The sequence below is a fragment of the Eriocheir sinensis genome, chromosome 28 (genome assembly GCF_024679095.1).
Source record: "Eriocheir sinensis breed Jianghai 21 chromosome 28, ASM2467909v1, whole genome shotgun sequence".
Taxonomy (NCBI): Eukaryota; Metazoa; Arthropoda; class Malacostraca; order Decapoda; family Varunidae; genus Eriocheir; species Eriocheir sinensis.
The window spans coordinates 12,892,407-12,910,073 of record NC_066536.1 but is presented as its reverse complement, the minus strand read 5'-3'; the positions used below and the strand labels follow the sequence as shown (position 1 = coordinate 12,910,073).

The following is a 17,667-nucleotide window of genomic DNA, read 5'->3' as shown; positions in this document are numbered from 1 at the left end:
GCCAACGAAAGCCTTGTTAAATATGTAAGCTTGGGCGCGAAAGGGTTAAGAATACGGAACCCTTAAGTACTTCCAGAGCTGTATGGTGGCTCGGCTCAGACCACGAAAACTTCCATTGCATACCGTGAGAAATCTCCTTCACACGCACGGATGCTCAGCTCCTTTTCGATAAACTGATATGAAAACTACTTGAACGGAAGGTGGGGGCCATCCTCAGTATAAATTTTACCTAATGTATATTGTGAACGATATGGACTCTTTGGACAATGCTGTTTAGCCCGGCAGCAGCGACGGGCCGAATTTGTGGCTTTGCCGTGTACCAGCGACGGGCCACATTTTTGCCATGATATAAACCCCCCAAAATAGATGATGCATAAACTAATCACAAATGCGTTGATATATATTATGAAATGGTTTGTGTGAGTGATGATTTTTTCTCTTTATTTTCACTTAGAGGGAAGGCCCTTTAAGAAACATGATCCCGCAGCTACCGGGTTAGTGGTATGCGTGTAATTACCTCATGATTCGTGTGGTTCAGGGTTCCGGTGTTGTCCTTGGTGGGGGTCCGCGCTCTCCGGGGATGTCCTTCTGGCTATTATTATATCATCATCATTTATGTTATTTCCCGCTTGTCTGCTTACCGACATCCACTCACCCACCTACACACGCCTTCCCCGCTCTCACCCATACGCCAAAACCCAAGCTACCGATCCGACATCCACTCATCCACCTACACAGTTCCCCTTCGCGCTCACCCATCCCCATCACCCAAGCTACCGACATCCACTCACCCACCTATACACACCTCCGCGCTCACCTACACGCTTGCATCCACCCACCGCCATCATCCAACCTGGCAAAACCACATGCTCATGCACTCACCCACCCACCGCTATCACCCAACCTGCCAAGACCATACACCCACTCACCCACCTACACGCACCCATTCACCCACCTTCACACATCTGCTCCGCGCTCACCCATGGACCCACCCACCGCCATCACCTACCATGCCAACACCGTACTCTGCATCCGTCCACTCGCGGCATTGGTAACACTGTCATGCACACGCGATAACATTCTCTTCCATATGGGTTACACACACACACACACACACACACACACACACGTACCAAAGCAAATGTCGAACTGTACTTATTTATTGTTTTTATAAAGGAATGATATAACTAAAAGATAGAACACACTGCATTCACATACAGATCTAGAGAGGTTTAGGGAGTGACCAGGAAAGATATGCGGCCAAAAAAAGTCTTTATTCAGTATTATGGTTAGTAGCTTTTTGCAGCATGAGATAGGAATCCAAAACAGACCTTTCTTCCGTTCTCTCGTCCTTTCTCATTTTTCTCGTTCTCTCTTCTTTGTTTTTATTTTGTCGTGGCAGCGTTTAATGAACTTTTTGTTGTTGATTCTATTTTTTGCCCTTGAGCTGCCTCCCTTGCTGTAGATAGATAGATAGATAGATAAATAGATAGATAGATAGATAGATAGAGAAGGATAGGTAGAGAGAGAGGGAGGAATGCAGTTATAACCATCCCAACCAAAAGAGGCCGTCGTTGCTTGAGCTCATCCTAACCTCACTATGTCTAAATTAAGCCACAACAACATGTAGCGTATTACAGGTTGTCGTTATTGGTCTCGAGCGATTTTTCATGCTGCGTTTCCCATCAGCATGTGAGTCCAGGGGCTGTTGGTTTACAATGTCGCCCCGCCAGTATTACTAACTAGTCCTCAGCATTCTGACGACGCCTCCACACGGACTGCCCACAGAGGGAGCGACCTTGTTGTGGGACATCCCTCTCCCCTCGGCTCGGTCCTCGGCGCTGCTCCTGCAATGCTATGAAACACGGGAGGAACACTCAACACCACGGATCACTTTCCCACCTGTACGTTTCTCCATGATAGCTGTTAACTGATCCCTATACTTGTCGGTGCAATAGGGAGGAGCGTAGTGCGAGTCCCTGTCATCTATTAGGTCAGGAATGTAGTTGAGCATGGACGGGCCAGCCTTGAGGCCAGCACGACATAGCCAGGCGAGGAGACGAGCGTGTGCTGCATCGCCGAGTGCCCGAGTGCCTTGCCTTGCCTGCTCCTCGCCCGCGCCTCTTGATCATCGCGGAGGTGCAGAAAAAGGCGGTGTACATATTGCATGCTTCCTCTAAACTTCGGCGGCGCAAACCAGATCCCGATGTCAGAAATACGGACTGGAAAGATTCACGGTACATATCAGCACACAGAATCCTAGCTCCTGCGTCTCCGGTCATTGCGGAGGTGCGGAAAAAGGCGGTGTACATATTGCATGCTTCCTCTGAACCTCGGCGGCGCAAACCAGATCCTGATGCCAGAAATACGGCGCCCACAGAATGACTGGAACGATTCGCGGTTAAAATATCATGAGACGGAATCCTATAGCTTTCTCTGAGACGTGTCGTGGGTTAGGTGTCCTTTTGTGTTGATAGTTGTATGTTTGGTTTGTGGCAACTCCCTCTGGATTACCTTAGTCTCGTGACCGTAAATACACATTCTTCTGGGGTATCCTATTTTTAGCCTCCTCCTGAAGTAACCTTTTATAACCGACGCAGACATCTGACACTAATTCGGGGAGGCCTACACCTATTTGCTAATTTACTAAGGAGTTCTCTAGACGGCTCATCCTTGCTTTAATATGGAGATAATTTTTGCGATGCCCGAATCAATAACGCAAGAAGTACATGGTGATGGATCCCACATCGGTTCACTATAGCGGTGATTAACTGGGGTGCATCTCCAAAGCCTGCTCTACTTTGGTATCAAAAAAAGGAGAATATCTAACTTGTGCGAACCCTCCTCCCCTCCCCCTTTATTGTCCGTGAGGTGCCCCAGTGATGTCCAAAGAAGGGGAGCCAATGCAGCGAGTATAGTGAGGCGCGGTCTGAGCGGAGTCTGCTCGCATCAGTTATAACAAGTGTGTGGCGCTTTTTGTCGCTACGTCATGCGGGAGCGGCTACACATGCAAGGAGACATAACCAATTACTATACAGGCAGACGGAGAAATACACGCACACACATACAAACATACATACATGCATACATACAACGTCCATCCAGCCATAGTTAGTTACAGTTAGTTAGTTAGTTAGAGAAAAGGATACTAGTTAACATAAAGAGAAAAAAAATGAGTACATTTATTATATTTTTCTAATGTAACGAAAATAAGTCACTTCGTTAACATGTATAAGTACGATATCACAAAATATACATACATACATACGTACATATATACATACACACACACATACCTGCAGCACACCGACAGACAGGTGGGCACTTAATGATTCTACCTGAGACAATTATACGGTAAACTCTCTCTCTCTCTCTCTCTCTCTCTCTCTCTCTCTCTCTCTCTCTCTCCAGTGGTTTAATTGAGGAAAACAACAAAAAGTCGTAACATTCGAAAGTTTGTTACATCCGCAGGTATTAATAGGTACAAAAAACGCATGAAATAAAAAAGAAAAGATATCGCCTTCAGTGCTTAATATCGTCCATCGGGTAAAAAGAAAAAAAAAAATGACGTTCGCTATTTCAATCGTTTCAAATATATGGTTTTAACAAATATATTAACATGAAAGCAAGTGTAGTGTTCAGTAGGTTTTATATGGTTCGATAAAACACAGGTTATTTGCGTGGAAGCAGAATAGACGAAAGAAAGGAGAAAGGAAGAGGAAGGAAGGAGGCAGAGAAGTGAGAGATGGGACTGAAACAGGAAGAGAAAAGATGACAAATATTCGAGCGGAGTATGAGGAAGGGAAAGGAAGAAAGCAGATGAGTGAGTTGAATAGGAAACAGAGAAGTGAGAAAAGGGATTGAGACAGGAAGAGAAAGGAAGACAAATATTAGAGTGTAGAATGAGGAAGGGAAAGGAAGACAGCAGATGAGTGAGCTGAATAGGAAGCAGAGAGGTGAGAAAAGAGATTGAAACAGGAAGAAAAAAGAGTGGAGAATGAGAAAAGGAAAGAGAGAAAGCAGCTTAGGGCGTTTAATAGGAAGGAAGCAGAGAACCGAGAAAAGGGACTGAGACAGGAAGAGAAAAGATGACAATAATTAGAGTGGAGTATGAGGAAGGGAAAGGAAGAAAGCAGAGAATTGGATAGAATATTTGCGGTAGTTATCTCAAATCTCGGGCAACTTTCTTCTCTGTCTTCCCTCCATGTCTTCTATTCCTTTTCCTCCTCCTCCCCTAAGAGTTGAAGCAAGAACGAAGTGAAGGTAAGGTAAAGGTGGGGGCATACGTAGGCGGGTAAATAAATGCAGAGAGGAAACCGGACAGGTGGAGAGAGACCGAGATCGAGGCGAGGACACACGTGGCAGGAATAGACATGCGGTTATGCATGCAAGCAGAAGCAGGGTGACTAATAAATGCAGTCAGGAAAACGCATCGATACAAGCAGACAGACAGACACACAGAGACAGACACGGAAACAGACTCAAAGACGGACAGATAGATGGACAAAGCAGGCATATAACTCTTTTACTACTTTACCAACTGCCGTTTTATTTTTTTTCTTTAATGATATGAGATAAATAAGAAGGGCGAATAGAAGACATAGATGATCAACAGTAACTTATATATTTATAGGTAAGTGTAAACCGACAAACAAACAAACAAGGGAAGAGAAGATGCGAAAAATGAAAGAGAGAAAATTAAAAGAAAAGAACTACAGGTGTGGATAGATAGAATGATAGATACAGGAGGAGAGAGGGAGAGACTGACACGAATTATCAGCTCTCCTTTCCTTATTCGTCAATGTATTAATCATTTATGTGTCTGAAAGTGTGCAGGAATAAAAATAATGTGTGTGTGTGTGTGTGTGTGTGTGTGTGTATATATATACAAGACCTTACAAAATCTGTCTTTACTTGTGCGTCTAATGTGTTTTGCATTATCGTGTGGAGGTAACACTTGCATACACAATATTCTGCTGGAGGTGACATAATCTTCCTCCGCCCCCTCCCTTATCCGTCCTCCCGTCTCAAAATCGTAGACACGCCCATAGACTTATTACACTGCCAGCGTATGAAGGAGATGCACGCCAATGAATTATGCCATACTGAATCCATGTGGAACCCATCATCATGCATTTCTTGCGTTATTGATTCGGGTATCGCAAAAATCGTTTCCATATTAAAGCAATCGCCCTTGAATAGCCTGGAGGGGCCGTCTAGAGCACGCCTTTGCAAATTAGCAAGTGTAAGGTTTCCGGAGTACAAGTGTGAGGTGTCTGCGTGCCTCCACTCATCCAAGGCAGGCCAATGTAGTGCAAAATCTTCCTGAGTACATCCACCCTGAACACCTCCACTTCCGTCCTGCCGAGAACACCTGTTCATGCTCGGGGCTGCCAGGCGCACGACCCCACTGATAACGTTTAGCTACTCTGCTCGGGGTCTATTTATAGCCTGCATTATTTCCACGCGACTCTATTTTTATGCTGCGATAATACATTTAGCTCGGGATGTATATTACGTAGATTCGGATGCGAGTGTTAATGTGAGATACTGGAGATATGATATGAATGAGTTTAATCAGATGACAGCTTCCGAATTTTTGACGGGTGGGTGGGAGTGCATGATGGGGGTTCTCGGGGATGCGTTAGGCGGCGTGATCCACACTGCAATGGTGGTGATGTGTGCTGGGTGAAGGAGCCGAGTCAAGGTGTTCACACTCCCAGGTCCTGCGGGAGTCTGGGCAGGTCGACAGGTCGGCAGGTCCCGCCCTTCCCCTGCACCAATCTTTGCGCAGACCGGTTCCAATAATATGTATCAGGCACAAGTGCAGCTTCGATGTCAATAGTAGCCTCTATAAAGCAGGGAAACGGGTTGGTAAAGAGGTCATTACGCATTAAAAAATCAATATTTCTACTTTGCGCTATAAGAAAATGGTGTGGGAAGGGCTGTTGGGTGGGTGTGCTTCTTGGGACACTTTGGGGAGCGGGGCGGACGTGAGGGCCAGGCTGACTAGATTGTCGTACTCAGGATATTGCATTTGCGGGTTTCTGAATGTCGCGCCCACACAAACAATCATATAAAACCATAATTACTGTTGGAAGAGTAAAATATTGGTGTTTTTTGGGGAGCGGGGAAGGATAAATCGGCGTTAGTCGAGCTGGTGTGGTTATCGCATTCGGGTTTATGACGGTCGCATGCACACAAACAATATCACACTTATCTTTAACGCCAGATAAGTCAATTAGTTATTATACCTAGCGTAAGAGAAGTTAATTAGTGATGTTACTTGTGTGTGGGAAAGCATGAATTGACGATATGGCAGAGCTGGTGTAGGTATACCTGCATATATGGTTATCGCATGCAGTGTCCATTAGAGGATATCATAATTATTGCTGAAACAGTTTATTGGAGGTGTTTTCTGTGAGTGGGGAAGGATGAAACATGGAAGGATGAAACAGGGAAGGATGAAACAGGGACGAAACAGGGAAGGATAAAACAGGGAAGAATGAAACAGGGACGAAACGGGGAAGGATAAAACAGGGAAGAATAAAACAGGGAAGGATGAGACAGGCGCAAGGATGAAACAGGAAAGGATGAAACAGGGAAGAATGAAACAGGGGAGAATGAAACAGGGTAGGATGAAACAGGGAAGGATGGAACAGGGAAGGATGAAGCAGGGAAGGATGAAACAGGGAAGGATGAAACGGGGAGGATGAAACAGGGAAGGATGAAATAGGGAAGGATGAAACAGGGGAGGATGAAACAGGGAAGGATGAAACAGGGGGATGAAAAGAGGAATGATGAAACGGGGAATGATGAAACAGGGAAAGATGAAACAGGGGAGGATGAAACAGGGAAGGATATGAAACAGGAAAGGATGAAACAGGGAATGATATATGAAACAGGGGAGGATGAAACAGGGAAGGATGAAACAGGGAAGGATGAAACAGGGAACAATGAAACAGGAAAGGATGAAACAGGGGAGGATGGAACATGAAAGGATAAAACAAGGAAGCATGAAACAGGAAAGGATGAAACAGGGAAGGATGAATCAGGGAAGGATGAAACAGGGAAGGATTAAACAGAGAAGGATGAAACATGGGAGGATGAAACAGGGAAGGATGAAACAGGGAAGGGTGAAACAGGGAAGGTGAAACAGGGGAGGGTGAAACAGGGAATAATGAAACAGTTGATTGGGGGTATCTTCTGTGAGTGGGGATGGATATATCGGCATTAGAAGAGATGGTGTGGTTATCATATTCGTTACTAAAGAAGTCAATTAATGGTGTTTCTATGAATGGGAAAGATAAATCAATAAGTGATGTTAAATGTGTGTGGGAAAGTATGAATTGACGATGTGGCAGAGCTGGTGTGGTTATCGTGTTCAGAGTCCATTAGAGGATATCATAATTATTGCTGAAACAGTTGATTTGGGGTATTTTCCGTGAGCTGAGAAGGCTCCTGTTAATTACTGTAGCCTATTTGATTTTCCTTCTTCAGGGTTGGGGTGTGGGTCATGCATATAGGTTGTGAAGATGTTGCAGTGTTAGTTTACTTGGGAAGGATGAAACAGGGACGAAACAGGGAAGGATAAAACAGGGAAGGATATGAAACAGGCGGAAGGATATGAAACAGGGAACAATGAAACAGGAAAGGATGAAACAGGTTGGGATGGAACAGGGAAGGATGAAACAGGGACGAAACAGGATAGGATAAAACAGGGAAGGTAAGGCAAGGAAAGGCAGGTTTCTTTATAGTTGGTCTTGAATCGACGGTGGTGGTGGAGGTGGTGCGGCTATCGTATGCGGAGTAAATTATCGCGCGTCCGGCATCAGGGTGGAGGGCTTTGCGGAGACTGGTGGCGCGAGGGGCGAGGGGCGAGGGTTGTGCAGATGACTGGCGATGATGGTGAACGATTGAGATCAAGTGAAATCTGGACCCTCGCCCGGCATCCATGGCCCAGGTGGCTGCCACACCACTCAGTGACATGTAGACTGGATCCCATGACCTAGTGACGCGAGATCAGCCGCAAAAATAGGCAACTGGTGCGGAAACGAGACAGGGCCGCGGGACGTCCGCGCCTGCCTGCGGCTAGGAGCTTTATTCCAAGAGTGTACTAATGTCATGGGTTGTTTTGGTAGCGCTGGGGCGAAAGGTGACGCCGAGGAAAACAAAAGGCGGAAAGAAGCCAACAAGAAGATAAACAAGCAGATCCAGCAAGACAAACAAGTGTACCGAGCCACGCACAGATTGTTACTACTAGGTAAAGACAACTTGTGTTTATCGTCTGCTTAAGCGGCCATATTGAGATTCTTATTCGGCCTTTACTCGCTGCCCCTGCCCTGCTGTGTGTGCCCGCGCCCGTGCTTGGGGGCCCCGGGCTGGGTGTGCGGGGCGCTGGCACTGGTGGGCGTGGGCTGGGCGGGCGCGGGCGGCGAGGGGCGGGATGGACGGCTGAGTGGGCGGTGGGCGGCGGGCTGGGCGGGGGTCGCGGTGACAGGTCGGGCCAGCCACCCCGAGTTTCCCTTCCTTATCTTCCCTTATCTCCCCTGGCCCCGGCTGCCCCTCCTGTAGGCCTCGCCCCCCTCCTGCCCGCCGCGCCCCCCTCCGCCCCCGTGGCCCGCCTGGGGATGTGGGTTTGGCCGCCCCCCTCCCCCCGTGGGCTGCATTGCCTGCCCCGAGAACTGGGTGGGGACAGGCTGGGGTGTGCATGGGAAAGTTGTGTCATGGGCTGCTGGGGTGGTGGGGGCGGGCGTGTGTCCCCCGCAGGGCTTAACTAACACTTGTCTTGGCCTTTCAATGTTACTAACCCTTTCTGGTAAATCCTATTACTTATATGCAAGGAAATCATACCCTTCCCCTTCCTAATGGGATATATTACTAGATCAATATCCAGTCATTTTCCTGTGGCTTGAGGATTAGTTGATTCAGGGTTGGGTGTGGAAATATTTTGTTTCATCACATCATCTTCTATCTGGTCAATATATGTGAGACTTTTTACATGCAGGGGTGTGTGTTTCTTGAGAGTGTGGGTATAACAATGGGCTCAGAAGGCTCCTGTTGCTGTATTTGATCTGCCTTCTTCAGGGTTGGGGTGTGGGTCATGTGTAGGTTGTGAAGATGTTCCAGTGTTAGTATACTTGGGGGTTCTGGGAAGAGGTTGAGGAGTTAAGTTTCTGAAAGGCAGGCTTCTATGTAGTTGTCTTGAGCCTTTTTTTTATTATTATTGGCCAAACAATTATTCTGCAACAGTTGATCGCATGACAGCTTAGGATACTACTGAGTTTCTGAAATTGTCAGCTGATATCAGTATTGAATGTTGCTTTTGTATCACTGGGTATTCATTTTTGGCAGGGTACGATTTATAAAGGTCAAGTCCTCTAGTTATATTATGATCATACAAGTAAGGTTAGGTTTATGCAGACCTTTATTAGTAGCCACCAGAATTGATTGAGCAGCTTGGAAATATGGAAATTGTTGAAAAATACTTGGACTATACTGCTGTATAGAATTGTTTATGTATATTGTTTGAACCAGTAGTTTTTATAGAAGATTCTGGGTTTGCTTTTGGACATGAATAGTTATATTATTATTATTCCAATTATATGTGTCTCCACCCACACTTGCATACATATAAATACACACACACATGTAAAATGAAAATTGAGATTAATACTCCTTACAAAAGATGATTAGGAAATATATATAGTTCAGTACATCATGGTGAAGCAGTTGATGTCACCAGACAATTCTTTAGAATACTCTAAATACAGATTGAAGATTGGTGTGATTGCCAGACAGTTCTTTTGCTTTGTGTGTTTGTAGTGTTTCTCAGAGGATAGGATATATGTGGCTGGTTACAGCTGAGGGACAGATTAGTCTCCTTGAATCGATTTAAAGGTGAAGTTGGGGGCATATGCTAAAACTGCACAAGGCTTCAATGCTCACATCTGTCACGCTGGCCCTTGAGCCTATGACGATGGCTATGGGTTAAGGTGTGAAAAGAGGTGTAGTGATGGCATGAATCTTATGGAAGGGGTGTTTGTGGCTTTGTTAGTCTTACTTTGGTTGTAAAATTGAATTACTGGGTGTGTTTATGAAGGTAATTTGAGCACGTGTAAAAAATAAATGATATATTAAGAAGCTGTAGGGTGAGACTTTGTGGGCTCAGGTGACAGGATGAGGGGAATGAACCAATTCAGTCTGATATGAATTAGGGTTCAGAAGTGATTGTGAGAACATACACATAAAGAGATAAAAGAAAAAAGGAGAAAGGATATTTATAGAGGGGTTGATGTACCAGTATGAAAGTAGGGTGAGGATAATATGACACCAATTCATAGTTGGGTGTGGTTTTTAGGTTTCTAAACTCTGTGAAAGCATACTCATGAAAATACAATAAGAGAGCATAGTGTTATTGAGGGTTTGATGTACCACCATGAAAGTAAAATGAGGGAAATATAGGACCAAGTTCGGTGTGTTTTTTAGGTTTCTGAACTGAGAGTATACATGAATATCGTCACCATTGTAAACAAACCGCCTAAGTCATTATTTTCTACTTTTCAGGAACTGTCATTATCTCATTTGGCTTAAGATTTAGGCAGAAATGAAAAGGCCAATTCTAAAACACTCGAACCTTGAATGACGAAGGCAACTATTCAAAAAATGGTGTCACATGATGAAAAATTGATTTGGTAAAAAACCTGGAAGTCGATGAAAAGTGACTTAGGCAATTATTTTATGAGGGTGACGATATATAAGAAGCTATTTATATGGAGAGGTTCATATATCAGTATGGAGGCAGGATCAGGGAACGACTGTGAGACTGAATCGAGGCCTGTTGGCTGCATAGCTTTGAATGACAACTCTGACTGATATGGGGATATTGCGCTCTATCCTGAAGTCGACCCTGCTCCCTAGATTGTTTCTGTAAGAGACAAATTAGAGTGGAGAAGGCCAAGGGGATCCCCACAGAGTTTTAGCAAGACAATAGAGCTGGTTATAAGGTACTTGGGGCTGGAAGTGGGCCTGGGTTTGGCATCATAGGGTGGGTGAGGCAACGTGAGCTCTGTTATATGCTGTTATTGATATGGGGAAATGTGGGAACAGTTCATAGTCTGATGTGATATAGGTTTCTGATCTGTCTGTAAGGGCATGTACATGAAGATAAATAAAGTAGAGGGAATCGTTATATTAGTTGGCAAATATATCAGTATGAAAGGCAGGGTGAGGGAAATTAGAGACCAATTCATAGTGTGATGTGGATTTTAGGTTTCCAAACTGCTAGTGAGAGTATACACATGGAGATATCAAGAGAAGAGATGATCATAATACTGAGGAGTTCATGTATCAGCATGAAGGCTGACTGAGCCACTTCATAATTTGATGTGTTTTTTAGGTTTCTGAAATATTTATTAAATTATGGAACAAATATATAAAAAAAGTAAAGGGAATATTTATATTAGGGGTTCACTTGAAATTAAGTAATGTTAGGGGCGTATGTAAAGCTGTGTCTGGCCTTGGCGAGAACCCATTACCTCATAACGTAGGGCAAGTGACGTCTGTGTAACCACAATTTACCTTTTCCGGGTTTCCTAAGGTACCCAATTACTGGCCAGCCCAAAAGGGAGGATGAAAAGTTGGGTGAGCTTAGCGCTGACTGTCTGGGCCTGGCTCGAACCTGAACCCACAGATCCGTAGCTAGGCGTGCTGTCCACTGCACCATTTAGCTACCAGTTTAAAGTTGTCTCATGGAACTTTGAAACAATGAAACTAATTTTGGTTGTGTTGTCATGGATGGAGTGATTGGCAAAGTGGGATGAAATTGTTATACTTTCTCTGGAGGAAGATTGGCTTATTAGCACCTTATTTGTCAGTTGCCAGATGTTTCAGCAAATAGAGAAAGCATCAACATATAGTGATTTAAGAGTCCATGTAGGTAGACAGGGCTGATTCTAACACCGTGGATTGTTGGACAGAAAATATACAAGGCAAAAAGGTGGAGTAACAGGAAGATTGTAAGAGTCTCGCTTTATGCTTATTAGGATACTGATGGGACATTTGTGTTGGTGCCACGCCCTTGGGGGAACTTTCTAGACGGAAAAGGTTAGATAGATTTAGGATGGAGGAAGAGGATAGATGATTGATATCTATTTCTCAGGAGCTGACATGCATAGGTTGACTGTCCTCTCGTAGTCTCCTTATACCTATCCTAGTGTGTCAGAAATCTGTAAATAATATATGAATGTGAGGTAAAGCATTAGTCTCCATACTATTAAAACTTCAAGTGTACTTTGTGATTTGAGTTTTTACTAATTTATTGAAAGCAAGTTTTGTTGTGCCTGACCCGCCTGAGGGGAAGGCCTCCCAAACCCACTCTGCTAGTGGGGTACTTCTTTGGCCTCTCTTTGGCTTTCCCATCTCGCCAGTCGTGGGTTCGATCCCTGGCAACAGTAAAACCCTTTCCCAGTCTGGATTAATTTCTCGTGTGTTTTGTGACATGCAGAGGTCGTGTGAAAGTATAGTGAAATGGATTTTGAGCAATACAGTTTTGATTTTAGCATTACCCTCAATTCAACGGAGCCATAGCGCATATCCCAAGCTTTACCTTTTACTCATAGATCATTTGCAAGCTTCATGGTACTAGTCAGACTTAAAGAGCTGTGCATCTCCTGCCATTGGGTGTTTAGTAACTTATTAATGAAGTAGCAACCCTAACAGTAAACCATTGCTACCTGTGCTGTAAAGAAGTACGTATGTCTGCAACTTTACCTTTTACTCATGACTCCTTTGCTATTTTTTTTGCACTATCAAGACTTGAAGAGCTGTGTGTCTCCTGTCGTTGGGTATTTAGTAATGTAATAATGTAGACCCAAACATTAGACCATCGCTACCTGTGCTTTGCAGGTACCCGGATTAACGGCTGGTGTGCCTTCCTGGAAAGTCATGAGGCTTGAAAACATTGGCACACAGCCCACTTATTTGTTTATCCCCCCATGTGAACAAGTGGAGGCTCTGGGAAACTCGGGGAAAGTAAACTGTGAAAAGATGATGTTTATAGCCGACTTTGATTCATAGTGCAAGGGATTCACGTAAATTACAGGGTGAGAAAAACTGACAGATGGAATTATGTGCAGATGAATTATAATGTATTTTTTTCTGTCTTTATTCAATAGTGAGACTGAAGCTTTTTGTTGTCATCATAGTCTCTGTATATTAACTGAAGCTAGACGGGATTGCGACATACTCGTGTGTTTGATTGTATCTTTGAGGGAATCAAGGGCAGCCATTACTTGCTCTCTTTGCATATTAGTGAGTCTGTTGAGGACTGTTACTAGTTTGTGATTACTTATGCAAGTTGTGGGAGGGTGTGGTATGCTACATGGAGACTGATCCTTCTCATTGCTTATTTTTTTCTGTGTGAGAATCAAGTGTAGACATAATGACCTTTCTTTACCTGTGCACATCATTGAGACTGAGTTGAGCACAGTCTGTGGATATTAACTGAGGGTTTATAGGAGTGTGACATGCTGCAGTAGGTTGATCATACTTGTTGCTTCTATCCTTGTAGCAATTAAATGTTGACACCGTGCTTCCCTTATCTGGACATATTAGTCATCCTGAATTGTGATGTGTTACCACCATAGCTTGTGGCATTTTGACTGAACCCCTGCATTGGGCTGTATCTTTGAGGGAATCAAGTCCTGATGTTATATATATCTACCTATGTACTTTCCACATTAGTGATATTGTATTGCGGCCTATTACCGACATAGTCTTTGATCACTAATGCAAGCTGCGTGGGAATGTTGCATACTACTTGGAAGTTGATCCTATTTTTTTTTTTCTGTGAAAATTAAGTGTAGATGTTATTATCAAGTGGGTGCTCACAAAGCTTCTTGTCAGGGCATGCTGACTGATACTGCTAAGGGTTGCTAGACATGGGAAGGGTGCTTATGTGGAGGCCTGGGTCACCGTAATATTGGCAGGTGGAAGAGGTGAATATGAATATCATTACTTTGTGTGTGCCTTATAACAATTGGTGCCATTTGATTATTGGATTAGTGATAGGAACTTCTGAAACGTCTTAATGAAAATGATGAGAAAAAAGCAAAGTACATGTGAAGGTATGAGGGTCTTTATGTAGATTTGTTATGGGAGATATGTCTTATGACCATTATTGTTGAGTTATAGGGAATGTCTTCAAATTTTTTTTTCTCTGGGGAAGAATCATTGCACACTTGAAGGGTATTTTGAGGGCACAGGTGATCGGTGCTTCGGGGAGAGATTTTTGTTGTGACACCATTTTAATATCATTGTACAGTAATCACTGTCAGATTAATAGTGTTATAACTGATGCTGTATTGTTGTGTGTGAAGAGGCTTTATGCTTCCGAGCTGAAAGCATCAGATCCTTCCACACAGGCTTGAGCTCATGGCATGATTGACATTTACTAAAGGAAAATATACTTCAATTAAATCATAAGTCTTGGGATGTATGAGCTAATGTTGGGCATCATTGTAGGCTTATCATTCAAATATTATGCAACAATAAGATCAGTGTCCAATAAAACAGGATTCATGTGAACATCCATAAAGGGCGCTGTAAACAAAGAGCTGCTTTGCGAATTGTGAACACATTGAGTTGATGAAATATATGCACTACTATTGTTGATATATGTGGAAAGAAAATAGAAATAATGAACATGATACATCGACACAGGAACATAACTTTCTGAAAATAGTTAGAGCAGCTCAGTTTGCATTTAGTGGAAAGGTGTACACTGTGGGATGAACTAATTGACGTATTCAAGCAAGTAGAAGGGATTACCGTAAAATAAAGTAACGTGATAAAGTACTCAAACTGAAGAACTGTTTGTAACCTTGATCAACAGGTACAAGTACAGGTTAGATGATTCTGGCTGAAGATGATAGCCAAAAATGTGTCTTCAAATAAGATAGCGGAGAAAAACAACAAACTTAACAATGTGCCTGGCAATGGTTGGATAAGTGCGTAGTGTGAATCTCCTCTCATGGTAGTTCCTGTTCAGTGTACAAAGTAGGCCTGGGTTTTAGTTGAGTTTGAAACACTCCTTCCATTAGTTGTTGTGGCTATGGGAAGAGCATACCTGTTACTGAGACGAACCTGGCATATGTGGGTCAAATAGTGGATCTGGGTTGAGGTGCAGCATTAGCTGTGGCATGCCAACCTTAGGCTCCCTCAGCTCAAACACTCCTCTGTCTTCTGTCTTGGTGGAACAACACAGTGCAGTGATAAGGATAATCAGGTTCATGTCCTTATCATTACAGTGATTACTTGTTGGCTATGACAAAGATAGAATTGTGATGGTGATAACCGGGGCTGCAGGCGAGATGTGGCTTAAGATAAAATTGTAATCATAACCAGGGCCATAGTCAGTGGCAGAGCACTAAGCAGCAGCACAGGAGCTTCACTCAAGAATAAAATAAAAGATAAAATAAACACCACTTGTCCATCCCATGTTGATATATCAGTAATCCTTCAGTGTGTCATTGATTACAGTAATTAGTCAACATTAATGTGTGTATGTGCAATTAAATGTGTTAATATACTGATACTTTTGCTCCATCTAATCTCAAATTCATGCCTTTATCAGTTACCAGAGCATGAGTTTGTTCAGCAAATTTAACTTGTCGCCTCCACTGTGGAGTTCTAAATATTTGCCCCCCTCGCTCCTCCTTAACAAATGTGAGTGAGATGTTCTTCAAGAAACATTGCGTTCCCTGTGCCCCGAGTGTATTTGTTTCTTAATCTTTCTTTTCTGACAGTTGCATCTGCTCTTGCATTTATAGGATAGACATGGGAAACAGAGTGATGTAAGTTTATTTTTGCCCCCAAGTCTGAATAGGGAGTCAAAAAGGCAACGTGATTACTCTGATGAATGTTCCAGACAAAATAGGTGGAGGGCCTGGGTCCCCAGACACAACCTTTAGCATCTTAGGTGTTGCGTCTGTTTTAGTTGCTGTTTGCAACACTTGGAGGAGCACAGAGATGTGTTATCCTAAACTCCATATCTGAAAACATGTACATATTAGTTATTAATTTTGAAATGTACTAATGACTGAAGTAAACATGCAGGTTTTAGTTGATAAAGGGCAATATAATAGCCTTTCATATCAATTACAGTTTTGTAGTGCTTTTGAAAGTTACTAAAAAGTAAATTAGAGCAAAATGTTGTTGTTAGAGTGATTAAATGTTTTGGGGATTATGTTTTGACTCATTATTGTTTCTTGTTGCAGGAGCTGGTGAATCTGGGAAAAGCACCATAGTGAAACAGATGAGAATTCTACATGTCGATGGATTCAGTGAAGAGTAAGTACAGAGTGCAGGCTGGGCTGTGGCACCACTGCTGGGGGCAGTGTGTCTTGTGCACCTGTCACCTGCAGTGACATTGTTTTGTAATTACTTATTTTCTGTAGGTAATGTTGATGTTAGCATTTGTCATTCACAATACCTGATATTATTGACACTCAATACCCTTGCTGATCTCTGCCTCTATGTTGACGTAATAATTTGGTGAAAGTGTGGGTCTTCCCAATGAAAGATATGATGATGCCTCATGACGTGCCTTCAAGTTAGTTTACTCTAATTGGAAACATCAAAGCAGCCTTTGTGAAGGTTACCAATAGAGACATGGATTATCATAAAGGATGATGATAATGACGATGCTAATTACTGAAAGAGGGGCATGACTTGTAGCAAGGGATACAAAGTAAATATATTCAGGCTCAGGAAGGAAATAGGCAAAAAATTGTTTGCAAAGAAGGTGGTGGATGAGTGGAAGATTAGCAGCAATGTGGTTGGTGCATGGTGCATGATGGAATGTTTCAATTGGAAGTTAAACAGATTTGTGGATAAGGTTGGCAGATTATCTTCAAGGCTCTCCCTTTGTAGGCCGACTAGCTTCAGACGGGCTCGGTGGTTCAGAGAGCTTCATGATGGCCATGCGGCTGAGAGGTTGCAAGTTAAATCCCATCTCACAGCACCATCTCGGTGAGGGATGCAGCACTGTCTTGTATCCTGGCAGTCTTAGCTACTTAGGTCTTGGGGACTATTAAATCACTTTGGATACTGTTTGGATTCTATTTGGGATACTACCTAGATACTATTTGGAATATTATTTGGATACTCTTTGGGTAATATTCAATCACTTAGGATACTAGGGTTGGTATTATAAGACCCTTTCGCCTCTCACATCAGCTATTTCTAAAGGTCAAAGAGGGGGTCAGTCAGGTTCTAATGGGTGTTTCTTGAGGTTCACAGTACAGAAGAAGGGTCACACTACAACCAGGGTCATAAAACTACTTCTGGAAATGCCCACAACTCCTACGAAAGCCTTGTCAAATATGTCTCCTTTGGTGGCGAAATGTCTTGTAATACGACCCTAGAAATTTTCAGATGTAAGTATTTGTTTGTCAAGTGGGGAGTTTGTTCTAGTAGGAAAAGAATGAGATGACGTCCTAGTGTTTTTGGGCTTGGTGATCAGTGGGGAGTTTGTTCTAGTAGGAAAAGAATGAGATGACAACCTAGTGTTTTTGGGCTTGGTGATCAGTGGGGAGGTTGTTCTAGTAGGAAAAGAATGAGATGACATCCTAGTGTTTTTGGGCTTGGTGATCAGTGGGGAGTTTG

At 43.3% G+C, this 17,667-nt stretch overlaps 1 protein-coding gene and 1 long non-coding RNA gene across 2 annotated transcripts in view; one reads left to right on the top strand and one right to left on the bottom strand.

Moving 5' to 3' along the window:
* Nucleotides 1-1,261: 1,261 nt before the first annotated feature.
* On the bottom strand, nucleotides 1,262-16,258 carry LOC127004549 (uncharacterized). The gene is made up of 2 exons (XR_007757880.1): nucleotides 15,145-16,258; nucleotides 1,262-5,851 (listed from the first exon to the last, which is right to left on the bottom strand). It is a non-coding gene; the product is annotated as an uncharacterized LOC127004549 (long non-coding RNA).
* The window catches only part of LOC127004547 (guanine nucleotide-binding protein G(s) subunit alpha), a 62,088-nt gene continuing 52,254 nt past the window's right edge, over nucleotides 7,834-17,667 (top strand). The window contains exons 1-2 of the mRNA XM_050872387.1: nucleotides 7,834-8,263; nucleotides 16,278-16,350. Of these exons, the coding sequence (XP_050728344.1) occupies nucleotides 8,125-8,263; nucleotides 16,278-16,350 (212 nt within the window). The 5' untranslated portion in view covers nucleotides 7,834-8,124. The remainder of the gene's footprint in view (nucleotides 8,264-16,277; nucleotides 16,351-17,667) is intronic.